The sequence below is a fragment of the Natator depressus genome, chromosome 18 (genome assembly GCF_965152275.1).
Source record: "Natator depressus isolate rNatDep1 chromosome 18, rNatDep2.hap1, whole genome shotgun sequence".
Taxonomy (NCBI): Eukaryota; Metazoa; Chordata; order Testudines; family Cheloniidae; genus Natator; species Natator depressus.
The window spans coordinates 14,929,958-14,955,915 of NC_134251.1; the positions used below are offsets into that span (position 1 = coordinate 14,929,958).

At 54.1% G+C, this 25,958-nt stretch overlaps 1 protein-coding gene across 7 annotated transcripts in view; it reads left to right on the top strand.

Moving 5' to 3' along the window:
* The window catches only part of AGRN (agrin), a 221,863-nt gene that overhangs the window by 70,741 nt on the left and 125,164 nt on the right, over nucleotides 1–25,958 (top strand). For 5 of the 7 annotated variants that reach the window (XM_074975398.1, XM_074975399.1, XM_074975401.1 and 2 more), the window contains exon 3: nucleotides 16,984–17,004. The exons of the other annotated variants lie outside the window; for them this stretch is intronic. In XM_074975398.1, coding sequence (XP_074831499.1) covers nucleotides 16,984–17,004 — 21 coding nt within the window. The remainder of the gene's footprint in view (nucleotides 1–16,983; nucleotides 17,005–25,958) is intronic. 7 annotated transcript variants of the gene reach the window in all.

Genomic DNA, 25,958 nt, shown 5'->3' on the forward strand with positions numbered 1-25,958 from the left:
TCCCTCAGGTTAGCAAAAGGAAAGACAACCAAACTCCTGCTCTGCCATATGCCTCGTGGGGTGGCACAGCTGTGGCCCGACTGAGGGGGGTTGATGTCTGAGCCCCAACTGTGTTAGCAAGTATCAGGGGGTAGCCGTGTTAATCTGTATCCACAGAAACAACAAGGAGTCTGGTGGCACCTTAAAGACTAACAGATTTATTTGGGCAATGCAGAAGTGGGTTTTTTACGCACGAAAGCTTATGCCCAAATAAATCTGTTAGTCTTTAAGGTGCCACCGGACTCCTTGTGGTTTTTTGTGCTAGCAAGGAAAACTGTGATTCACAGCGAGTTAATTTTCTGGCGAGGACACCGCCAGTGGGGTCAGGCGGTGTTGATCCAGGCTGCGATCCCGAAGGATAGGCCTGCGAGGATGAGCAAACGTTCTAAGTTGCAAACAAAGGTGTGGGGAGCGTCTACATTAGACAAACGTTAATTATCTCCAGTTAATTGGCAATCCAGCTAACCCAAGGTAAGAGTCTAATGAAGACATTCCCTACATGGAAGCCCTTGTTAATGCGGGAAAGATCCAGGTCTGTGGTACAGCCTTCTGCTGGTGTGGGGGGGTGAAGAGGTCTGATCTTTGCCTGACAGAATTCTCTTAGTGTAGATGCAACTATACCAGCAAAACTGTTACCACTTGTCTACACTACAGAGCCTTGGATGGGTGGTATAGCTAAGCTGACATAGTCCCGTAGTGGCGATGCAGCATAGGCAAACAGAAGGCCATCTTCTGATGGCATAGCTGCACCACCTCCCTGAACAACCTTAGCTATTCTGACAGAAATATTCTTCTGCCTGCATATTTTTGGGTATCTACCAGGGGTTATGTCCTCTAGTGTCATGCCCCGGGGGTCTTGATCCCCCCCCCCCCCAGGAACCCTCCAAGCCATGTTGTTCATGCTCCAACCCTCCACCCGAGGTCGGCTAGAACCAGAGCTCCTGGAAGCCCAGCTCCAGTAGGAGGCTTCAGAGCTCCCGTTTGGCTCACTCCCCCTACTTACACCAGAAGAAAGGGAACAGGAAATGCCTCTTCAACTGGGCTGCATCCTGCTTGGGACTGCTCACACAGTGCTATCTGCTCTTCTCTTCTGGTCCTAATCTCCTGGTTTCCTGACTCGCCCTGATTCCTGGTGTCTGAATCTCAGCCCTGACCTCAGTTCCGGAACTCCTGGATCTGAACCCCGGCTGGTATGGAGTCTCGTTAACCGCGAGGCCCAGCCGCTTGTGTCCCAACCCTGACAGCTAGGGGGTGGGTCTCCCCCCCATGACTCCTAGCTGACATAGCTATGCCGGCCAAGCTTTGTAGTGTAGACCAGGCCTCAGTGTCACTCGTGGAGGGGCAGTTGTACTATCCTGGTACAAACCAGCTTTGCCAGTACAGCTGCATCCACACTAGGAGAAGTTTGTTGGCAAAGCACTCCTAGCATAAACATGGCCAAAGTTTTGGCCACTTTATACCAGTGTAATTACACTGGTGTTTAGTTAGTGGTAGAACTCCCCCTGTGGACACTCTTGTTCCAGAATAAAAGTGGGTTGTTTTTTTTTGTTTAGCTTAAACCCCTTCCAAAGAGACCTAAGTTAAAGCAAAAGAAAAAGCTACTCTCGGTCCAGAAAAGGAGTGTCCGCACGTGGAATCGCTAACTCTGTTTAAATTCACACCTTAGCTTCTACCAGGATAACTTTCCTGGATAGGCAAGCTGCGAGAAGGGGAATTCCTCCACCTGCCTGAGGGAAAGCCCAGCGCTGCGCTGATTGCGCAGAGCTCCCACCCCTGATAAGAAGGGCAAGCACTCACCCTCCACCCCCCATTCCCAACCTCCCGAGCAGGGGAGGACAGACTGTTTTTGGATCCAAACTTTGCTGCTCTGGCTCCTTAAGCTGTAAGTTCCTTTGGGGCAGGAATTGCGGGTGTGTATGCTGTGTCACGCTTGAGTATAATGGGATCCTAATTCTTGACTTTTGGGGGCCCCAGGCACCTCCTCAGCACCTGCTGCTGATAATCTCAGTCTTGAATACTAGGGCCTAATTCTGACCTTATGCTGGTCTAATGCTGTGGACTTTGCCAGAGCTACTCCTGACTCTCACCTGCGCGAGAGTCCGAATCAGCCTCATTTGTCTCGAGGTAGGACCTGTGCCCGAGGCTGTTGGGGCAGCCAGCCCTCGTACTAAGTGTGATGGAAGCCGACGGGCTGGACCATGCTGAGGAGGTACCGGAGTGAGCGTGCTTGTGAGGACAATCCTGTACCCTCCCAAAAAAAGCAGCCTCCGAGTTAGGATGAGCCCAGACCACGACACATTGCCAGTCCCCATGACTGGTACCGAAGCATCTGAATAGACTGGTGAGGACGGAAAGGCTAGATGCTTGGTGGTCGCACATCCCATCGGGCTACAGCACCAGGCAAAAGCATCAGAGTGAAACTCTCCAACCATCTACTGGTGATTCCTAGGTTGGAGTCGAGCTTCATTGCGCGTTTTGTAGCACTTTGCCAAGTCTCTCATCCTCCCCTACACCACCACCAAGTACCCACAGGCCCTGGTCCTGGGTTTTGAAGAGCCCCTGCTTCTCCACTGACCTCCAGTGGGAGCTGTCAGTGCTCAGCACCTCTCAGGATCAAGCCAGCTGGACAGATGGTTGGACCCTGTGAGAACTCATTCCAAAGAGAAACTCCACTGGGAAAGTAAACAAACACTCTGGCAAGCGTCAGCAAGGAAACAGGCACATAGAGGGCTGGAAGAGTGCAGGGTATCGTATCTGTCTGTCTACTCAATGCATTTGTTTTCCTGCATGGATTTGGGGGAATCTCTACAGTTCAGGTCCCGTTCTTTTGTACCCTACTGCTGGGCCCAGTGTGAAAATGTACCTAGCACTTGGGAGTGTACCCTTCCCCAGCTCTACCCTCCATGAGATACTCTGTGGCCCTGATCCTGCCAGGTCCTGAGCACCCTCTGTTCCCACTGACTTCAGTGGCTCAGCGTGTTGCAGGATGGGGGCCTTTGTTTGCAGCGGCATTTGGAGAGCGCAGTTGTACATCTCTCTGTGCCTGGGGAGCTGGCTAACTGTCACCAGCATGGAACAAGAACCTCTCTCCTCTGAGCCCCGCATGGCTCTTCGAGTTCACCTCTTGCTAGGCCCCGGGCATCTCTCTGCAGTTCCGTTTCCGAGCCCTGAGCAGGCGGCTGCTCAGCAGCCTTCCAGGGCGTACCACTGGTGCAGAGAGGCTCCGTGGCCCAGACGTGCCTTTTATTCCCACTGCTGAGAGCTGCCAGGCCTGGCCATCTTCCCAGAAAGCTGTGCTCTTTTAGAACATAAGCAGCTATTGTCTTAGCCCCGGAGACTTTGTGATCTGAGCTTTGCCGGAGTTGGGAGGGGAGAAAGATACTCTGTGCAAAAAAGGGCTGTTGGGAAAGGGGCTCGCGGGATAAGAGCGACTCAGTCTCTTAATTATATTAGCTTCAGCCAAAATGCTGCTACGGGCTCCTCCCTCCAGGCTTGAGTCACCCTTTCCCTCTCCCCGGTAGCTATTTAAGGAGATGGTTGTACTTGGCCTGTCTCTGCTGAAGAGCGGGGTCTTTGTTAAGGCGGACGGGAAGGAACTCGGAGGACAGAATTGTGATTTTGCAATAGTCTCCTGTCCCGAAAAGAGCCCCAGCTGACACTTGCGGTTCATGAGTGTTCGGGTGCTGTGACGACAGGTGCTTTGGAATGGGGGATGATACTGGCAATGCAGGGTGTGTCTGTCTCCCCATCCTTTTGTGGCTAGAGGATGAAATCTGAGCCCCTTCACAGTGGGGTGCTGTTGTGCATGACGGGTAGATGCCCCTCTTTGTTGCATGCTTTAGCCTGTGTTTTGAATCCGATAGATTGATTGATTGATTTTGCTTTCCTGCTGCTTGTCCTCTCTGCCTGACTTCTCAGGGCAGGTTGGCGAGTTGGAGCTAGTGCTGCGATTGGAGCAGCGCCCAAACGGCTTGGCATGGCTGCCCCGCTTCCCTGTGTTCTGTATCGTAGAAATGAAACGTGGATCGCTGACAGGCTTGCAAACCTGAACCTCAGCACGCTGAGCTCAGGCCTGGGTTCAGAGCCAAGCAGCTTATTGCTGTTGGATTGGTCATACCTAGGAGTCCCAGTCATGGAGCCAGGCTCCACTGCGCAAGGTGCTGTATGAAAGTAGAGCAAAAAATGGTCCCTGCCCCAAAAAGCTTACAGCAGAAGGATCAGATTGGACAACATGTGGAGACAGATGTGGGAGCTCAAGGAAACAATGAGGCGTTATTGACCGTGGTCTCAGCACACTGGATGCCAGACCACTGTCCTCAAGCAGCGCTCTCTGCTCCCACTGAGTTTTCACGGTTTCTTCAAAGCCAGAGCTGGGTAGGATATGGGAAAGGAGTAGCACTATGACTTTATCACAGACACAGGCTGAGCCTCTCTGTACTAGACAGAGTAATTTATTTTTAATGAACGAAGTTAAATGACATCACAAGAACAAAGAGACCGCTAATGAAATTTAAAAGGTGGAAAATTCCAGACAGACGTAAGCATTTCTTTATTTGCACAGGGTGTAAGCAGACTGTGGAACTCATGGACACAGGAAGTTGTTGCAGCCAAGAACTTGGCATGATTCAGGAAGAGACTGGACACTTACAGGGACCATAACAGGGGTCAAAAAAGAACTAGATAAGTTCATGGAGGGTAGGTCCATTAATGGCTATTAGCCAGGATGGGCAGGGATGGTGTCCCTAGCCTCTGTTTGCCAGGAGCTGGGAATGGGCAACGGGATGGATCACTTGGTGATTACCTGCTCTGTTCATTCCCTCTGGGGCACCTGGCATCAGCCACTGTCTGAAGACAGGATACTGGGATAGATGGACCTTTGGTCCGACCCAGTAGGGCCGTTCTTATGCTTTTAACATGATTATCCAGAGTTATTAATATAATAAATGTTGGGAGGGACCTCAACCTCTGTTTTCCAGGAAATAAGCCAAGTTCTACCTATTTGGGTACGTCTACACGGGGATAAGACCCGCAGCATGGCTGCAGCTGGCCCAAGTGAGCTGACTCTGGCTGCGGGGCTGAAGATAGCTGTGTAGCTGTTTGGGCATGGTGGACTCTCCACCCTTTCAGGGTCCCAGAGCTGGAGTGTCTATACAGCAGGTTTTCCACCCCGTAGCCCAAGTCCCGTGAGCTTGAGTCAACCGACCCATGCCAGCTCAGTTCGCAGGGTGGTACCAGCTGTCCCACTGAGCCCAACGCGCCACCTTTCCCCTTCTGAAGCAACAGCTGCCTGAAAGACATTCATGAGAACCAGAGCTAGAGGAGTGTTCCCACGAACCAGCAGCCCGGCCCTGCTAAACGACCTGCTCCTGCCCCACTGAAGTGAATGGGCGCTTTGCCATTGACTTCCACGTATGATAGGCTCAATTGTGCCGGACCGGAGACCTAATGAAAATGACTCCCCATTCCTACAGGATCCTTTAAAAGAGAGATGCAATGGAGGTGGGGGGAGGGGGAGAGAGAAGGGTGTCTTGTATGTAAAAACCAACCTCTCACTGGTAGAAGGGAGCATGGGAGGGGAGGCCAGGCTGTCGTTAGGCTATTTCACGAGTCATTTAGCTGTGAGGCCAGGCGTTAGGAAGGCTTGGAGTTGCTGTTTCAGCCTAATCCGGCAGAGCAGTGATCCTCTGCTGCTCGCCGGGCCGCCGCCCGCTGTCGTCGCAGCCTGAGTAAACTTTCCGTGGCTTCAGTGAAAATGTGAGTGTAACAGAGGTTCTGCCTCCCTTCCCTTTCCCCAACCCCCGGCAGCTTCTTGGTGGTGGTGGCACTGAAGGGAAACCTCAAATCCTCGCAAAGCAATTACTGCTAACGAGACACTTCCTGCACGTCTGGTTTCAATTCTGGCCATGCTGGAGGCTGCTCTACAGCGTCGAGGGAGCTGGGGGCGCAGAAATGTCCTCTTCTCCTCCTCTTCCAGAAGGCAGTCAGGTTCCTCATTAGCATGCAGCATCCATGCCAATCGGGAGCGATTAATTAACACTTTAAATTGCACCCCCGGGGAGGGGGGGTTGATTTTTATGCCGTGGCAATTATTGGATGTTGATCACATGCCCATTGATTGATATGTGTGTTAAAGAGTGTAATGTGCGTAATTGGTAGGTAATTTACAAGAGCAAGTGCAGCTGGATGCCTTCGACTTAAGAAAATGTGTGCATTAAATGTTGACTGCAAAGAAAATGGAGAGGGTGTTTTTAAATTTCTGAGTGCTGGTTTGGCGTCTCTGGAAACTCTCCAGTTAGTCGCAGCCCGGACAGTGGCCCGATTGGTTTTCCTAGCCCGTTTGCCCCGACCCTGGCCCTGAGAGGAGCACCTCTGGGATATCAGTCTCTCTGCTGAGACTGGAGACCATCCAGAACAGTCTCCTTGTTGGCTGTGATCTGGACTCTCTGCTCTAGAACACAACCCCCAGCTTGCCTGCCATGGCCCACCCAACAGTTAGGTCACCAGTGACTTGGGATTTTCAAATGTGTCTAAGGGAGGTAACTGCCCAATGAATTTCAGTGGGCGTTCGGCGTCTTTCTCTTAGACTCCTTTGACGATCCTGGCCTTGGCCTCGATTTGAGCCCTTGACCTAGAGTGAGATGGCTCAGGTTCTAGTTAGCTGATCTTTTAAGCCATCAAGTGCCGGAGCCCTGTCTACACTACAGCCACCCCTTTTGCAGTGAGTTAAAGCCCCTTGTTTTTCTAGCATAGGCTGCAGCCTTTGAGGAGGATGCAGTGAGGTGTGAGGGTCAGGAGGGCAGAGGGATTTTAGGGACCCCGTGTTGCTTTGTTGCCCTTTGAGCTCCCTGAGCAGGCATTGGAAGCTGAGTGCTCTGGGCTAGTTCCTAACAAGTGAAACACCTGGCTGCAGCCTTGGGAGGGATTCTTCACTAATCGATATCGACTGGAAGTTGAATGCCACAGAGATCTTCCTGGTCTTTCCCCATTCCCCTTGACCTTTCCTATTGACAGGAGCATGAGGGGAAACTGACTTCTGGGCTCTTGTGTGAGGAGCTCTGAACAGAGGAGAGTGGTGGTGGTATCTTGTATTGAGCAGAAATGGGAGCAAGGCCTGGGTTTAATGTCTAATTCTCTCCCCACCCGCCAGCGGACTATGTCTAGAATCTCCATTGATGTGATTCGTTCCATCCTTTGTCGTGACAAGTGCGGGTTTACATCTGATGACATTCGATTTCTGGAGCTTCCAAGGGCGTGATCGTTTAAAGAGCGTAACTGGGATCCCTCTCCATCCACGCCCCTCCCCTGATGGCTCCCTGTCTCTGTTTCTAAAACCTCCTGAAGTCCAGCTGGCTGGCTGCGTTCTCCAGGGAGTGCCCTCTCCCTTACGCCACTTTTCTAATTAGCCTGTTTCCTAAGCGCCGGAGGAGCCAGTGTGACGGGTAGCAGAAGCTGTCGTGCGTTGGCTGAGAGTTGTGATGGCCTCCTTCACAAGCAGATCCCTTTTGGTTTGTTTTTAATTTCACTTTTTGAATGAGTTTTTAAAGGACTGAAGCTGTTCGGCTTCCTTCAGGCTCTTAACACGCACCTCTGCCCTCTAGCTTCACTGCCTTCCAGCCACCTGGGCGTAGAAAGGGGTGGGAGGGAAGCAGATAACTTCTTATTTGTACCATGGTAGCATCTAGCAACCCCAGTCCCGGATCAGGACCCTGGCCTGCCAGATGCTGTACAAATGGAGAACCAAAATACGGACCCTGCCCCCAAAGGACTGTGTGTGGTGTTTTTTCAGTGGCTGCTCTCTTCACCTTTTTTTAAATCTCTTCCTGGCTCAGATGTTTCAACCTGCCCTGCCTTTGCATTCTAGGGTTGTTACTGCTCCCCTCTGAATTTTAGACTGGGCTGGGCTGCTCCCCTGGAGGAAGGCAGAAGAAATCAGGCTCCGATTACCCCCCCGTTCAATCCAATGGCCCCTCTTTGTGGGACCCACGGCTGCTCTGGCCCTGCCACCACTCGTCCTTTGCCAGCCTGCCGGGGCTTGCCTCCAGGTGGGTTGGGGAAAGCGACTGTAGTCGGAGGTGGGAGACCCTCTGGTGGGCCTGGCCTTCTGCTAGCACGATGTGGTAAAGGCTGGGCCCTGTTCTGCATTGTTAAGTTGCTTCAGGGATCTCTACGGAGCAAAAGAAAAAACCCGTGGCAGTGAGTCTTGGAGCCCTAGGGCACTGACTCAGGCTGGTGCTGCGGGGCTGCAAACTGGAGACGCTTGGGCTGGAGTGCAGGTTCTGAAATGCTCCCCACTGCCGGATTTCAGCTGAACCCTGGCCCTGAGACTCAGTGCTGCAGCGTTTGCTTGCTGTGTAGATGTACCCTTCGATCCTGGCTGCTTGGAGCCTGTTTTTCAACAGCCCAGACAGCATGGCTTGGCCTAATGGACTCTGGCAAGTCCTCCTGCGCCCATGCTATCTAGGGATGATGCAGCCTTCTGCTGACTTGCTACCGCTCCGCCGTTCGCCTGGGTGCTGCTAAATCCAGCCCAGGCTCTGGCTGATGAGTTTGGAGACTGGGGGGGGAGGGGAATCTGGGGGAGGGGGACCTAGGAGTGGGAAGATTCCTTTTAAGAAGCGCTGGGGCAGAGGAAGGCTTCAAAGGGGAGGGTGAGAGCGGAGGTCAGGCCTAGCTCCTCTTTGAAGCGGAGTACATGGCCTGTTGGTACAGTGGCTGTTCAGAGCATGGTCCCCCCAGTGTGGGAGCGAATGAGCTTTTCAGGGGCTCCTTGAAGATAGCCCCTTCTTGTACCTCTCCACGGGGACCCCAGCCTCCTTCAGTTGCACATGGATAGTGCTGCGGGGTTTAGCCCCCTGCTCACTGTTGTTATTTTTTCTACAGCGTTAAGTTTCAATGGTCCCATCAGTGGTTCGGTAGCCAAGGGCAGCAGGCAGCCTGCCTTTATGCAGTTCTTCTCCGGAATCTCTATCCTAGGATCTCAAAGCTCTGTACCGACCTTAGCCGAGACTTGCCAGCTCTCTGTGGGTAGGGGGCTTGGCAGAATTCGATTTTGACGTTTTCATAATGTTGAAATTTATTTTTAAGCATTTTTTGATTTTTTTTTATTTTAAATTTTCACAGCTGTGGGAAGATCGGACAATGGAGGTTTCAGACCATAATTATTTACGGACAGCAGAGCTTGAGATTAAAAAAATTTAAAGTTTTATAGCTGTTAAAACACACATTGTCAACGTCATACGTCCAAATATACCAAGTAAACATCCTTAAATCAAACCCTCTGCTCTCAAGCATTTTTCTGGCTTGGCCCACCTGTACATTTCTATTACCGATGGAAATATTTTGTGTGTGTGTGTGTGTGTGTGTGTGTGTGTGTGTGTGTGTGTGTATGTGTATATATATATATATATATATATATATATATATATATATATATATATATATATATATATATATATATATACGATGAAACCGATGTTTGCCAACATTTACTGATTAAAAATCTAATCCTTCTGAGCCTAGAGACTTAGGTTTGGTAATTGGAGCTGGTAGGATAAAGCGTGGGAAGGAGAAGACATTAAAATCCATTAATTAAATGATTTGTGGGATCAATTATTTGAGCAGCTCTAATGGTAACGGGCTGGCTAGTGTCTGGTTACTGCTACCTCTCTTCTGCGGGGAATCAGAGTTGCTCTGTGCGTAGACACTCTGCCGCTAGTGACGATCCTCCTCTCGTTCAAGTGGTGGTGGGGCCTATGGTGGTTTTTCAGCAGGACTCTTTGGGTTCAAACCCTGCTGTTGCTGGGATATTCCAAGTGCCTTGGTGTTCAGCACAGCGATAAGTGTGAAATCCTACGTGGCCACCAACTTGACGTGAGCTCCATTTTTACACACGAGGGGAGTTGTCGTAGGCTGTGGCTTACCCAAGGGTCTGGATTTGATACAGATGCTAGCCCAGGTGAGCTGCCATTGCCCCAGGGCCGGTCAACCCTGCACATTCATCTGACCGTGTCCCCTGAGGCGTAGCACCTACCTTGGCTCGCTGTCCTGCAATGAGACCCCCACAAAAACCACATGCTTCTCCTCTCTCCATAGTGTGGAACTGCTCAAAGTCAATACATCTGACCTTGAAACATAAGCACTTCTCTCTCGTTTAAAATATATATTGAAACAAAACTCACTTTTCCCCTCCCTCCCCCCTTGATGATGGCAGCTGCTCTATTGAGCCACAGTGAGATAAAAGGAAAATCAAAGCAAAGTTAAATATGTCGGAGTTGAAAGCTAGTGCAGGCTCTTGGGCTATTTGCCTCAATTGCACTTTTGTTCTAAAAATGAAGCACGAGAGAGAAATCCCACAAAACCCTGTGTCATTTCCCTGACCGTTGTGAAGGAGGCGGAGGGCAGGGCTGTGTCGAGGCCAAAGGGCGATGCCGTGACCCCCCCAGGCCGCAGCGTGTGGGAGTGCGGCAATGCAGTCCTGATGGGTTTCCGGCGGGCGCGTGGGCAGACTCCTGCCTCTCAAGATGTGAAGTGAGGGTGGCCGCCCCTGAAGAGCAGAGCAGCCTGAGCTGTCTTCAGCTTGGAAGCCATAATGAGGCAGAGAAGCCTTCTGGTAAAAGTGAGGGTCAGCGGGTTCTATCCTGTAGCGGCTACTCTGTCCCAGATGGAGCCGCTTGCAAATACAGGGTCACCAGGCTGCCTGTCCTTTTCATCCACCCGTGAACTATTTGCATAAGCTCGGGCTCCCATCAGCGAGTTCTGCCCTGCCTGCAAGCCATTGATATTTTATATTGCAGTAGTAGCCGGAGGAAGGATGGTCCAAGAGTTAAGGCCTAGAACTTGGGAGGCCAGGGTTCAAGTCCCCTCTCCGCACAGGAGGTCTGTTGACCTTGGGCAAGTCACTTAGACGCTCTGTGCCTCAGTTTCCCCACATGAGACTATCCCTGTTAAAGATTGTGCGATGCTGAGTTACTATGGTGAGAGGTGCCATAGAAACTCCTAAGAGAGAGCAGGATCTGGGGCTCCCCAGTGCCAGGTGCTGCTGCGTAGAGACACAGCCGCGCCTGCCCCAAAGAGCTTGCCCTAGTTAGGCATAAACGTCACCGCCTACTATGGCTCCGTGTCTGTCTCTTGTGCTCTCCTTGCTCCAGTGCAGGGTTGTTCCGTGCTCTCCCTCAGGCCTGCTGTCTTGCGATTAAGCTGCTCGCTTGCACAAAGGCAGCGCATGAAGCCGCGGTAGTAGCCCGTGTCCTTCCAGCACCCCGTGTGGATACTTGCCACTGAAATGCAGCCACCCCTTTGGTGGAACACCTCTCCAGGGAATAAGAAAGGGCACCCCTTTCTCAAGAACCAGGGCCGGATTAAAAGCCTCGCCCCGGCACGTGTTCTAACATCCGAGGGTTTAACTTGGATAGAGGCGGGAGAGTGGGATTTTATACGGGACCACGGGTCAATCCTTCCGCCAGCTCTGGGGTTCTAGACATTAAACTTCCCCTCCTGGCGAGGGCTGCAGCTCTGGAGGCTGTGGAAGTTCATCATGTATCTCTTTGTTGTGGCTTCTCTCTCCCCTCCAGATGCTCCGAAGGGAGCTATTGTTACGGGCCCAATGAGCACCGGGTTTTGATATCTGCATATGAAAGCGCCAGTTGCCATGGTGCTGGGCAGGCAGCGATGTGTATTGCCAGGCACAAAGCCCCAGCGGGACCCTAGGGTCCGTTTCTCCCGCTGCCAGCTACCTGAGACTGCCTGCAGCGGTTCCCCAGGGAAAAGGTGGCTTTCTGGAAGTGCCTTGTGTTAAACTCTCCTGTATCTTTGCCCCCAAGGAGAATGATGAGTCTGCATCATGCTGGCCAAAGAGATGGGGCTTTCATCTTGGGGAATGCGTGGCACCCAGCTTCCAAACCCCTGTGAGTTATCTGAACACCCAGGAAATAGCCTTTTAGAATCACAGCTGGGGCGTGACAGCAGCCCTCCAGGGTGTTCTAGCCACGGACACAACCAAACACACAGCTCAGGTGTTTTCGTGGAGGGCTGGAAAATTGTCTAGCGCGTAGGACTCTGGGGTTCTATTCCCAGCTCTGCCACTGGCTTTGTGTGGCCTAGGGTAAGTCACTCAATATCTCCACTGGGTAACCTTGGGGCAAGTCGCTTGACCTCCCCGTGCCATCTGTGAAATGGGGATAATGATACCTTGCAAAGTACTCGATCAGAGCTAGGGACGATGACTGTGATGATGGATGTTCTTTGCTCAGTGTGTTGGGGAACAGAATTAACTCGGGATCCCAGAGCACTCCGGGATCAGCGGAGGAGAAACGACGTCTGTGCCGAGGAGTCTTGACAAGTAACCAGCTGATACAGCTTTGCTGTTGCCTGGCAACTGGCTTGCCTGCTGGTGTAGTGTGGGAGCCTGGCTGACTGGGGCTGGGTGACGGTGACGTGGCAAAGGTTTGGGGCGCTGGAGAGTCCCCCCCGTCCCCCCCCCATGCAACAAACCAGTTTACTTCCTGATGGTGTTGCACCTATTGGTGAATTTCCGTGTTCTCTCCTCTCTGCAACTTTACAGCCTGGGCCCCAAAGTACTTCAGTTACTTTGCACTCACAGTGCCGGCCATCAAGGCCATCGGCCTCTGAACTCCTGAAAAAATGACTGCCTGACCCTCATAACTCTCCCGTCTCGCCTTGCAAACTCCCAGCTCCTACTTCACTCCCACAGTTCCCTCCCAGGAACTTATTTTCCTCCTGCTTTAAGGCACACACGGCTCCTGGGGCGGGGGTCATGTAGACCTTGCGTCCCACTGTGGTACAGTCTTGCATAACTCTGAGTATTCAGTGGGGGGTCACATCTAGGTTCTTGGGTTAAAATGCTTAAGTGTGTTTTCTCAGTGGTTTGCCTGGGGTGTGAGGAAGAAGAAGCCAATAGGCTCCCCCACCCCACCCCCCGAGCGTGTAGTAAGAATTTCTGTGTCGGAGCCTCATTTTGTCATCCTGCGATTTCTTTATGGTGGCATTTTTAATGTGTTTTGGGGGGGGCGGTAGGAAGGGGGCCGGGCGGTGCCCAGTCTGTGCCAGTTCCAGGAGTGCCAACTCCAGATGGCCAATAATCAGGAGGCAGCCCCCCCACTTCCCAAAATCATGTGATTTGCTTTATATGAGGTTTTTGTTTGTTATAAAGAAAGTTGGGGTTTTCTTTGCCTCCTGGTTTGCTTTGAGCCTCGTATGGGGCATTCAGGGCACGTTTTCAAGCTCTTCCCCCTGAGTGTGAAACTTTATTTTTAAATGCAAGGTGAGATCGTCATTTCATCTCAGGACTCCAGGCACTTGGGACTTCAAGAAAGACTCAGAGCATGGTGAGAACTGGCAATGCTCCTGTTGCGTGGGTAGCCAAAGGCCTTCCAGCTCCAGGATTGTCAGTCTGACACCTTTCACCAGCTTATTCACCAGTAGTGGGGACGGCTGCATTTGGGCTAGAAGCGTCATTCTCTCTTTTCTTCTGAAGGGGATCTGGTGTCTTTTAAAATGGGTTCCTAAGGATCCCCTGTTCTGGACCTACCTGGGCATTGTAGAGTTCATGGGACACGTGGCTCCATGTGGCTGATTGCTTAAGGCCACTCCAAATCCTGTTGATAGATGCTCCTCTGATCTTTGTTCTGACCCTCGGTGCAGTCAGGGGGTAGATCTGGGCTTTCTTCCTCAGACACCTGCCAGGGAACTTCCCCTCCCCATTATTGAAGCGTGTATCTCTAGGATTCTACGAGGTTGCCCATCACAGCAGTATCGGAACGCCTAGGCCCCAGTTCCAGTCCATAACTCCCAACACCCACTCCACCTCCCCAGGCACCTGGTGCTTGGCAAAAGGGGCCAGCTCTGTTATCCCCCCTGCCCAGGCAGGTGCCCCTCTCCTGACACTCATTGCTCCTGCAGCCAGTTGTTCTGGGCGAATGGGGAGGATCATAGAAATGTAGGGCTGGAAGAGACCTTGAGAAGTCCAGTCCCCTGTGCTGAGGCAGGACCAAGTAAAGCTGGCCTTTCCCTGATGGTCGCTCTGCCTGCTTTCTGACACAGTCAAGGACACTTGGAGATCTGGCATTCCACCCTCCCCACGGCTGTCTCCAGGGCCTCCCTTCATCGAGGCGGGACGAGTGCTTAGAGCCCAGCTCTTCCCCTTGGGTCATCCTGCAGGGTGCCCAGACCACACAAGGTCCTCCCAGTGCCACCCGAGGTACAGTTTGTGCCCATTCTCCCATCTCGCAGCAATGCCAGCTCCAAGGTTGGGGCACAGTTTACTGACCCAGGGGTGGGGAGGGGTGCTATCTGTTTTTGGGGTGGGGAGGTGTGAAAATGGGGCCATAAGAAGTTGCATGGTTGAATCTGGAGATGGCATGGCACAGGAGGGAAAGCTGGGATGCTCACTAATCTGCCACAGATTTTTCGCACACCGGCCTGGGCCAAAGGGCCTTAGTATTTTATCCCCAAATAATCTTGCCACTTTGGGGATATTTTCAACTTTTGTTGCCTCCCTCCTCCCGGAAGCTACCAAGGCAGCGGGTTGCCAACAGCAAGTCACTTCCTTGGTGTGGGGCCGGCGCCAGCCCTCAATGCTCACTTGGTTTTTCCCCCAAAGAGTCTTGGCCGGCTGGATTGTCACGTGTGGCTTGTGTTCTGCCCCCCATTGTGAGCACCCAGGAGGCTGCAGTCCTCTCCGCCTGAGACTGCCGACCCGCCTCCTGGCTAATTCCCTCCCCCACTTCCCCTTCTTTCTAGCCTAGCTCTTCCCTTGGTTCATTTCCCCCCACCGCCCCATCCGTGGTCCAGCATGGTCCATCTTCGCAGCACATTCCCTCCCCAGCCCCACTGAGGAGCTTGGCCCTCCCAGCTGGACTCTGAAATCCATTTGCCCGCAGCTCTCCTTCCAGTCAGACACTGGAAGGCCTGCAGCCTTTCAAAGTCTGGCCTGGGAAAAGTCTGTAAGGAGGATCACACCTTCTGACTTTATTCTGCTCTTAACCCTTTGGCGGCTGGCGTGCAGCCTCCGGCAGAGGCGAAGCACCATGGGGGCGGGTCGTGGGGATGGGGATAAACAGTGTTACGCAGAGCAGGTGCCCAGTTCTGGATTCTGTTCTGTCCCTCACAGAGAATAGTCAGCCAAGCACCACTTGAAATGTCCTTCCGGCTGGTGATGATGCTCGGAGCCCAGCTGGGTTTTCCAGACCCGAGGCAGAATTTGCAGCTCTGGCAATGAAATTTCCCTCTTGGGGGGCTGCGTTCTTGGTGGTGGGGAATAGTCCTAGCACGCTGCTCTCTGAGTGCTCCCATCGACTTCCGTGGGGCACAAGGCCCCACCCCGACACAAGTAAGGGCATCCGAATCTGGCCCATAGCTTGTGAAGGGATCCCAGCCACACCTGGGAGTTGCTAATTGAGAGAGTTTAATGAGCAAACCAGGGAACTCCCAGGGTGACTTCTGTAAATCACCTTTTGAACTTAGAAGCACACTGTAGGACCACGGGGCATACAAGGGGTTAAGGGGCTTGGGCTGTGCGATATTTTGCAGGATTATTTGCTTTTCTCCTTGGTTTGGAAGAGGGAGAGGCTGGGGCAGTGGGGAGATCACTTCCCTAAATCACCCATTTAGTTGTGTCCTTGGAGAGGCGAGATCTGATCTCTCTGGCTTTTGTGGGGCAGAGAGTGAGGGCCCAACTTTCAAAGGTGTGGAGCATCCAGGACCCCCGTCGAAGCTAGTGGCTGCTTGGTATCTTTGAAAGTCAGGCCCTGTGTATTGGCCTAGGCCTTAACAATTGCTGGAGTCGAGCACATAGGTTAAGGGGCATGAAGTCTGCGTCAGAAGCTGGAGATGTGTATCTGCAGTAAGGAAGCTGAGTGCACGTTCGGGGGGAAAGCCAGGTGCTGGAGTTCAAGGGATGCAGCCGGTAACTGGAGAGTGCTGTTCAGTGGAGATGCAATGATCTGCGTTTCCCTGGTGCAGAGGAGTTGTGGACGTCTGAGTAGTTTGTGTTTTACCATTGTGTTTTCTTGCACATACAGTCTTGGGTGAGTCCTAGGTTATTTACCCCCTCCCCAACCCCCCAATGCTTTGTCTCATTTTGAATATTGGATGCAATGTTTTGTTTTGTCCTCCGCTTTCTGCATATTTCTCCTGAGGTTTGACCTTCTGTAGGGCAGTGCTGCATACCGGCCTTAGCCAAGCTCACAAGCTAGGTTCTGTACAGACACCTAATAAGAGATGCTCCCTGCCCTGAGCCCAGACCAAGGGCAGGAGAAACAGAACCCCGGGGTGGGGGGAACATGATTTCCCCAAGGAATAGAATGGAATACTGCCGAGTCCCAGTTCACCACCCTAAACACTGCCTAGCTTTGTATCTTCCATACACACGGGGGGCTTTTTTTGGGGTGTCACTCTTCTGACCCCTTCTCTTCCTTCTTAATGTAAATTCCAAGTAGCAGTTCATGGTTCCAACCATGGAGGCTACCCTATATTGGGGTATCAGCTCCCCTCTTTCCTCCCTCCCTCCCATTTCACTCCCTCCACGTGCTACTCAGTGTTATCTGGGCCTTACCTAGGAATGGAGGATCCATCCCAAAGAAACTCAAGCCATCGTCCCAGCTATAATGGGGTGCCCCCCAGGGGGAGCAGGATGTGGGCTTGCACCCCTGGAATGGAAATACTGTAGGGGCTCCACTGCCACTTAAACTCTCGCAAGCCTGCAGGGAGGCGGAGGTGAGAGCAGGATCCAGATGGGTTGGAGTGGTTGCCACAGGGCCCAGGTTTGGGCTGGGAAAAGGAGAGGGAGCTGCAGTCCCTCAAAGGGGCAGATGGAAGCAGGGCTGCAGGAGAAGAGTGCTTTGTGGGGCTGGGAGAGCTTTGGTCCCACTGTCTGTGTTGCTGTGCTAACTGTTTGTTCTCTCCTTTTTCTCCCCCTGCTTTCTAAAGAACATAGGAGGCTTCTCGCGGGTAAGTGATGGTGTATCATCCTAATGCCATTCTTCCATCCACCATCAAACCAATCTCCGATAGTCTTCTCCTCCCCCAGCCCCCCATCCACTCCATTTAAGGTTCTGCATCCAACTTGGGATGTGCCTGAGCAATAGGGAGCCTTCCGGAGGTGGGTGCAAGTTTGCCCATTCCTAGGTGGTCTCCTGCTGGCTTTCGGGCGGGCATGCACCTCTGGGGGTCACGACTGCCATTAGATCACAGTTTGAAAGACCGTCTGCCCTTGGATGTTTCCTGGATCGCTCCCATGAGGGTCTGACTCTTACCTTCTGCCCACTAACTAGCCCACTGGGTGGCCTTCCGGAGCCAGGCTTAAAGCCATTGTCCGTTTAATCTCCTTGCAATGGGCCAACGGCAGTGCTCAGCCATCGGAATTGTGCAGACACGGAGCTGTGATCTAAAGAGGTCTGTCACCTAGCCCTCGCCCCAGGTACGACTCCATCCTCACCTTCCCTGGCCTCCCGGGAGAGTAAAAGGCCGAGGGGTCTGCCAGCCTACTCTGCATCCCATTCTTCCCTCTTGTGGTGGTGTTTGATTGTCTCCCAGGGGCTGTGTTTCAGTTTCTGGCCGTTCCCTCACCCAGAAGGCTGGGTTGAAGGGAGCAGGGAGAATTGTGCTGTGTGCATGTGGATTCTTCTGGAGGATTTTCGGGTTACAAGGTCAAAAACAAACACACCAACCTTCAGCCAGACGTTTGATCAGTTCATGTAAACTGGGATGTGTTCCACACAAAGAATTCACCCGCCTGAAAGGGGCAGAGCCTCCCGGCATTGGCTTAGTGCGTGCAGCACCCTGTATCCCAGCATTTCAGGCCACCTCCCCGGCTGGGACTTAGATAAGCTGAGAGGGGCAGGGAAGCCGCAGCGCTGGTAGTTTTAAACCTCAGCTGGTGTAACTCAGCATGGCCCTCAGCCGAGTCTAACGCTGGCTGAGGATCTGGCCCCTGCTGCCATGTGTATTTGTAAGGTGGACCGGCGTCTGTGGCATAGCCCTGGCTTGTTAGGGAAGCCAGAACCTGAGCTCCTACAGTAGTGCTCTGTGCAGGGTGCTGCACGCACGTATGTGTGTCTCTTGCTTTCGATTTCTCACCGTCAGACTCTGGAGCGAATTTCCTCAGTTGGATCCTTGTGACGCTCCTGGGGTTAGATTTGCACAGTCAGAGCCAGCGTCTCTGGGAACTTGCCTACTGACAGGCAGAGACTGAGTGGAGGCCGGCTGGGACTGCCAGGACGTTGGGTGCTCTGAAATCCCAGCCTGCACTCCCACCTTCTTCAAGGGACAGTGCAGTGGTGGTATGGGGGCAGCTCCTCCCCTTCCTGCAGCATTGGGGAGGGCAAGGGCTCCCTCTCCCCCGGCTCTCAGCCCCGTCTGCTCTCCCTGCTCCCCACGCACTGACTGACTGCATAGGGGAAGGTCAGGGCTTGGCACAAGCTCCCCTCTGAGGTGAGAGGTCTGCTGAAGGCCTCTCCCCAGCTGGCAGGAGCTGGGGATGGCAGAGATATTAACAAAACCCCCTTCCAGCATCCGTCCAGCCCCCAAATGACTGGTGGGCTGAAAAGCCGGGGTGAGGAGGTGGGCAAGCCAGGGGACTGGACGTCTGAAAGGGAATTAGCCCAAATGCCCAGGAGGTATTCCTAGAAACCCAGTTGGATCTTGGGACCGCAGCTCCTGCGTGGGAGGGGCCCGGCTGCCTGGGGTGGGGTGTGATTGACCCTGATAGTCAGACCAGATGGGCTGGGGCTGTTCTCTCTGTGCCCGTTCCCCTCCCAGGGAGCTGCTTCTCACTGGGCTTTTTTATGTTCTGAGAACAAACTGTGTCTGTTTCTGGTTTTTGTCTCAGATCCCCAGCTCGCCCCCCCCTTAAGAAACCGTTCCAAGGGAAGGAGATGGAGTCAGTGCGTGAAGTGCAGCCAGCCCAGAGTCTGGGTTTGCCCCATTCTCAGCCTTGGCCATGCAGGGAGGAGAGATCGGGTGTCCCTTGTACTTGCTCACAGGAGGAGACAGCCTGTGCTTACCAGCTGGCTGGGCCACTCTGAGGAAGGGCAGGGAAAGACGAGCCCATTTTTGATTTCCCTAGAGGCCTCATAGTGAGTAGGAGGCAGATTGCAGATGGCTATGCAGAGGTAACCCTTTTACAGTGACCGACCAGTTACACAGCTAGAGCTCTCTTCCTTGGCTTGTGGGGGAGGGAATGGAGAGCTCACTTCTTTAACTCTGCTGGCTCTGTTGGATCGCATGGCTGGGAAATGCTTTCCTGCCCCGTGCGGGGCTGGCAGGGGCAATGGATGCCAAAGGGCATTGAATTAAAATGGGTGTAAGCTTTAAAATGGGTGGTAACGGTTGGAGCAGTGTGTGAGCTGAGTTAGCCCTTGTCTACATGGGAAAGTGGTACTGATTTAACTTGCATTGGTTTTTAAACTGGTTTATTTAAACTGGTGCAAACCCTGTGTGCGGATGTTCTGATTTTGGTTTGAGGGCTTATTTCCATTTCGTTACCCTGCTTCCTCACCGATTTAAGCTAATGCCCAATAATAAGCCTCTCTTAAACCAGAGTCTCCATGTAGGAGTTTTCACTGGTTTTAGTGATATCCGTTTAAAATCACCCCTGTCGTTTCAACCGGGACAACTTTCCCCATGTAGACAAGGCCTTGGATTTTAGTGGCACCGTCTACCCCCGCTGCAGCTGAGCAGGTGAAATGCCAGTGCGAGCAGAGAGGAAGAGGAGATGCCAAGGGCTGTGTTTCTGCCCTGCATCTCAGCTGGAGGTGAGGGTGGAAGCACCTTCCAAAGATCCTCCCTCCCCACACTGTACTCAGAACCTGATGTAGTTTGGAAGCCTTTCAGTGCCCCCAATCCCAGTCCTTCCCCTGCCTGTCTGATTTCCAAATCACCTAGTCTCCCCAGGCTGTATCCTTAACAGCTTGGCTCTTCGCCCCCAGCTGTCACGTGGGCTGATGTTGGTGTTAAAGGGAGAAGCCCCATCATTAAAACAAACCCCACGTGTTCGCTTGGCTCAGCCATAGAGGGCAAGGCAAGGGTGCGCTGTGCAAACGGCCGCCGGCTGGATGGGTGCCCGCTCCCCTGTGATCCATGGTGCTGGGAATCCCCGGATGCTGGGCGTGAAGGGGATGCTGCCGGCTCCTTTGTTTAGCGGCTGCAGATATGGAGAGTATGTGAGGAAGGAATTCGGAACATGGCTGTGTTTGTCTGTTCATTTCTCACCCCGGCGGGGGGGGCCCTCCACAAACATTCACACGGATAGCTCACTCTGTATCCCCCGGCGGGTGCAGAGGACAAGGCAAGTGCAAAGTGTTGGCATCTACGCCACTGCCCCTCCTGAAAGCAGCATGTCAGGCCTGCACGGGTGTTTGCTGGAGCCATCACATGGCCAAGGCCCCTGGTCTCTGTGGCCTGAGGATGGGTGTCCTTTCTAACTCTGCACCTCAGGGATTATTGGATACAGGGGGACGGACGTGGGGGAGACATGGTGTGTGTGTGTGTGTGTGTGTGTGTATTGCACACCCCCTGTATTGTTGTGCTCTCTTCAGCTTCCTTCTCCTTTGCATCAGTCTCCCATGGACTCCACCTCTCGGGCTGGCGCTCACCTGCCTGGCTGCAGCCCACGCTCGTCTTGTGCCATTGCACGTCCATTACTCACAGCTGGCCGCAGAAGCGCTGTCTGGCGAAGCTGAGCCCATAAGCCGCTGCTTGCACTGAATAAAGGGACAGTCAATGAGCCAAAACCCTGGCTTGGGGCACCCGAGGAGAGCCCGCTCTGAATTGTCCCGCTGGCCTGCGCCTGTCGCCACGGGGACCTGGGCAGTCTGGCCTAGCGGGTAGGAGCTGGGAGACCGAAGTGACCTTAAAGCCACCCCTTCTCTGAAAGAGGCGGCTCCCTGGCAATGCACCTAGGAAAGGGACCGAACCAAGCCCAAGGGTGCCCCCTGCTGGCTGCAGCTTGTTATGGTCCTTCTCCCGTGCCGGCTCACCAAGCGTCGCTCAGCATGAATATTTCATTTTTTAAGTTGGAACATCTCCCCTGTTCTCGTGGGGGGTGCTGTGAGCGGTGGCACTAAGTGCTCCTGACAGCTCCCGGGCCACGTTCGCTCTCTGAGCCCCCGTCTGGCTGCTCGCTCCCGCCCCTCTCTGTGGCGTGCCATCCCATTGCACCTGGGGCATATTCTGATCTGTGCTCAAGACAATGGGGTTAATATTTTATTTACATGCGCAGCTGGCAGCACAATCGCAGGGCCCCTCCCGCTTTCCACCCGCCAGCCTGGGCTTTGGGTGGTGGGATGAGAAAAGGGGGCTGGATTCCGGTGCTTTCTTGCCCGTCCTTTTCTGGGTCTCCATGAATCATGCATGGGCCTCTTTATGTGACGCACGTAGGTGATCTCTCCGCACAAAGCCTTCCTCTGCCAGACAAAAGGCAGCTTGTCCAGCGCTCGCCTTCCCCAACTCGTCCTGTGCGTATTGTGCCTTTCGGAGCAGCTGATTCTGTTTGTACCATCCACCCCCTCCCACTGCTTTTCCCGTACTCCTGTTGGGATCCTGACCCTGTTCAGAGGTGGCATGGCCGAGGCCTGCAGGCCCCTGACTGCATTCCCGGGAGGAGGGTCTGGGGAAAGGGAGAAACGCACTGATCCCTGCGCTCCTTGGGCCGAACTGCGTGTGTGTGTGTGTGGGGGGAATTGACACCCCCTCCTGGTGACCTGCAGTAGATTTATTCCTGGGCCCATCTTGCCTCATGGGTCACAAGTCTCCATTTCAAGCACTCGACCGGTGCTCCGCTCTGCACTTTCTCCATCCCTGCTGAGTTTCTCGAACTCTGACCGTCCGTGGAGCTGCTTCCGTCTGGCTCCTGGCGTTTGTCCTTCATACCCCCAGCTAGGTGCAGCTCAGTCCTGGATTCCTGAAGTTATTTGACTTTGATAACGGGGGTGGTGGTGGGAGGGAATGACAGGGAAAATAGAGAAATCCCCCTTCTGCACCTTGTGTGGCTGCCTCACCCCTCTCCTGCGCTGGGGCTGTAACCCCCAAACTGGAGGCCCGGCAAAGCCCCAGAGGAGGATGTGCCCAGCTGGTAATGCAGCCTGGCCGAGACAGGAGCAGCCAGCCCTGCCGGCAGAGAGGGCAGACGGGGTCCATAGGAACGGGAAGCCCTGCAGCCAGGGAGACCAAACAAACAGCAGATACGCCATGGGTGTGTCTGTAGCTGACCAGCTGCACCCTCAGCACACAGCCTGTTTATTTCCATCCTCCTCTCTAATGCTGTCCCAAAGCTCCCTTGCTTCCGAGGCACCGAGCAATGTCGTAGGGGCCGGGGGGCTCTCCAGGGAAACTGGCCCTGCCCTGGACATGTTAGAGAACCACTGGCTGAAAGCTGGGTGCATGGGCGTGTGTTGAAGTTGTGAGCACCAGCACAAACCATATCCCCTGGAAGCTGGCTGGGTCCTCTCAAACATTCCCACTGCTAGACGGGTAACATCCCTTATTGAGCTTTCCATTCTTTGCCCCTGCCCCCTCAGCTCGCCAGGGCTCTGTCTGGCTGCCTCGTTAGCCGCGGTCGGGTGCGGCTAGGCGCTCTCCCCTTCTTGTTGTCGGCATGTCGGGGTTGCCCCCTTTGCCTGCCCTGCCCACCAGCCCCAAAGCAGGTCAGCCGAGGGTGCCAAAGCTCCCCTCTGCGGAATGTCTGCCGGGGTGCTGGCGTCCCTGTGCCCCGCAGAGAGGCTGCGGCTGGTGAGGAGCGGGTTATTTCGGATGAAAAAGTCTCCATGTCTCCCCCTTTCTCTTGCTCCCCCACCCCTCCCTCCGAGTGCCCTTAGCGGGGTAACTCCTGGCGGAGAGCACTCCCACCAGGCCTGCCCCGTGCCAGCTCTGCGGCTCCCGGGGTTTGTCTAGTTTATGGGAAGCCGTTAACGACAAGGCTCGAAACCCAGCAGCCAGGAGCGGCTCCGTTTGAAAGGCTGTGCCTGACTCCTCTTGGCCGGGAGCCCGGGGCTGACATTCCTGCGTCTGCAGCCAGCGGCTGGTACAGCCTTAATCCTGTGCGTGTGAGAAGCCCAGCAGCGGTGCCAGGTGCTTAGCTGGGTGCTGCTCCCCTCCTTACCTCCATGTATGCTCCTTAGTGTGGGGTGCTCAGCAAACTGCCCCTTTGCCACCTCCTGCGAAGGCCAGCCCCTCTCTCCGTCCCCTTCCCCAGAGCTCCCTGCTGGGGTGTGTTCTGCTGTTTGGGGCATAGGAAGAGCTGCTTCTGCAAGGATCCCTCTGGAAAGTCTTTGGGATCCTCTGGCGGAAGCTGCTGTGTGAATTGATGGATGAAGCCTCCTGGCACCCCCGTAGGACAGGTCAAGATGATCCTCACCGTAGAGTGGGGAAACTGAGGCATGGAGGTGAAGGGACTTACCCAATGACATGCAGCCAGTAGCATAGACAGGGACTCCAAGTCTTGTGCTCCAGCGGCTAAGCAGCATCTCCCCTGGGAGGAAAAGCCCTGCCCGCCCATGCTGGTGCTGGATTGTCCCGTGCAAACTGGTTTGCAGGGGGAGTGGAGGGAGAGAGCGAGGGTGCATGGTGGTGTAACCACTCTGGGGTCGGGGGAAAGGACAGGCCGTATAATGCAACCAGACTGCCAGGACCTTGTGCCTGCAGAGGAGGGGCTCGGTGGGAGCAGTGACAGCTAAGCAGAAATCCTGCCTCCTGGAGGGTGTGGCCCTGTGGGGCACCGAGCACTCTCTGCCCCCAGCCAATTGGTAAAGAGTGTTAAATGTCTGCCAGGCTGGCCCTTAGTTTCTATTTCTGGCCCTGCCCCCTCTTTGCGTGGTTCCAGCTAGGGGCCAGCAGGTTGGCTCCTGAGCGCTGTTCGGAGGGTTTGCACACCCTGCCCTCCCCTCGCCTCCTCTGCCCGCTGCTCTTGGCAAAGCTGGCACATCCAAGCAGGGACTCCTGCCCTTGGGGTGCTGCCAGGGTTTGGGCATCTCTACTTTTGCTGCAGGTAGTTTCCTGGTCTCCTTTTTCTCACCACCACACTGTACCTAGTCTGAAGTGGGCTTAGCCCCTGGGCCTCTGTGCTGGTTGGGAAGGATTTGCTGTGGCGTTAGCACTAAAGCGTTTTGCACAGGGACATCCCCCCCCCCCCCATCCCCCCGTGTGGTCCCTCTCTTGCTCTCGATCCCAGGTGGCCTGATTCATTTGTCCTGCCTGTCTCTGAAGGCTCGGGGACCCCTTATCAGTTTCCCAGCAGGTCCCTTGTAGCAAGTGGTATCCAACTGCTCGCCACTCGCGATCTTCTGGCAGGCAGCACCCGTGTGTGGTGAGGCTGAAGGATCGCCTTGGAGGTGTGGGTACCTTTCCTTCTCTTGTGTCTGTGCCTGGAATCAGCACTTGTGTTGTAAATCCCACACTGCTAATAACCAGGGGAGGTCAAACGGGGTCTGTGTCTAAACGAGGCAGTGGGTGACAGCTGGTTCATCTTTGGGGAAAACGTCATCAATCGTAGGAAGGCAGGACCGCGAGAGGTCAGCTAGCCTAGTCACCCCCTGCACTGAGAAAGGATAATGGATGCCAGTGGCTTTAATTAATTTAGCACAATGGCTTTTCACCCCAAAAAGGGTTTGCTCATTAATTGTCCTCTGGGGTGGGGGCGGCTGACATGGCTCTGCAACAGGCTGGTGATGGCAACGGGGCATACAAACCCCAGACAAAGCAGGAAAGGGTTAATGGGATAGTGGGGCCCCAGTCAGCCGCCCCTGCATCTCATGGGGCAGGAATCGGGCTTCTGGGGGGAGCAAAAAGGGAGAGCCCTGCTCAGCTGGGTGGGTGGAGGGATGGAGAGTGCTCTCTGTGGGAAAGGAGGCTGGCTGGGGTCAGGGGAGGTCTCCCAAAGGAAAGGGAAGGGTTTGTTTGGAAGTTTGGGTACCCGGGATGGGTAGAAGAGCTCGTAACCTAGCTAGAGGGCTAATTCGCCGCCAGTCTGGAGGTGTTGGTGGTTGAGGCCTGGGCTACACTGAAAAGTTCGGTCGACCTAGCTACCTTGCTTCAGGGAAGGGAAAAATCCACCCCCCGCAGCCAGGCCATGAAGCCAACCTAACCCCCGCTGTGGATGGCGCTGCGTCAAGGGAAGAATTCTTCCACTGGCCTAGCTGCGGTCTCTTTGGGGGGGCCCGGAGCCGCTGGGAGGACCCCCCCCCTCCCCCCGGTCACCGTCCGGGGTGTCTATGCTGAAGCACAACTGCAGCCCCGTGCCTGTGCCCGCCGTGTTTCAAGTGGCGACGCTCCCTGAGCGGGGCAGTGCGGACGGCCAGTGGGGAGAAACGGACTCCGAGCAGCTGCTGTACCCCACCGGGCTGGCAGGGTCATGCCACTACAGTTGGGGAACACCAGCAAGTCCGTGCGACTGGCCTGGCCGGTCGCACACCAGGTGAATGAGCTAGTGCTTGCAGACCAACTTGGGGTGGAAATTTTGTCGGCATAAATCACTAATGGCCAAGCTGGATCATTCTGTGAACAGAAACAAAGGCTAAATCCTGGGAGGATCCTCTCTTCGCTAATGGAGAGGAGGCAGGTGCTCTGGGAGCTGGTGGATTGGGCCTCTAACCCAACAGTGCCATGGAGCTCCTGTAGCCACGGTGAAATCCTCGCCGATCACCGCTCCATTACAACACAAATCCCGTCTATACAGCATTGCCCCAAATTGCTGCAGCCTTTGGGCCCCTTGCTTTCTAGCCGGCAGGTCTGGTGCATGTGTCTGAGAGATCAGCAGATGGTGCTGTTACATCACAAGAGAAGGAAAAGCTCGGAAGCTGAATGGCCACTGGTGGGGTGTGGGGAATTCTGCGTGTTACGTTTTCATGCCGGGGAGCAAACTGGGGTGAGAAAAAGGGATTTTTCTTTTTCTCTGGTGAGGCTGCATCAAA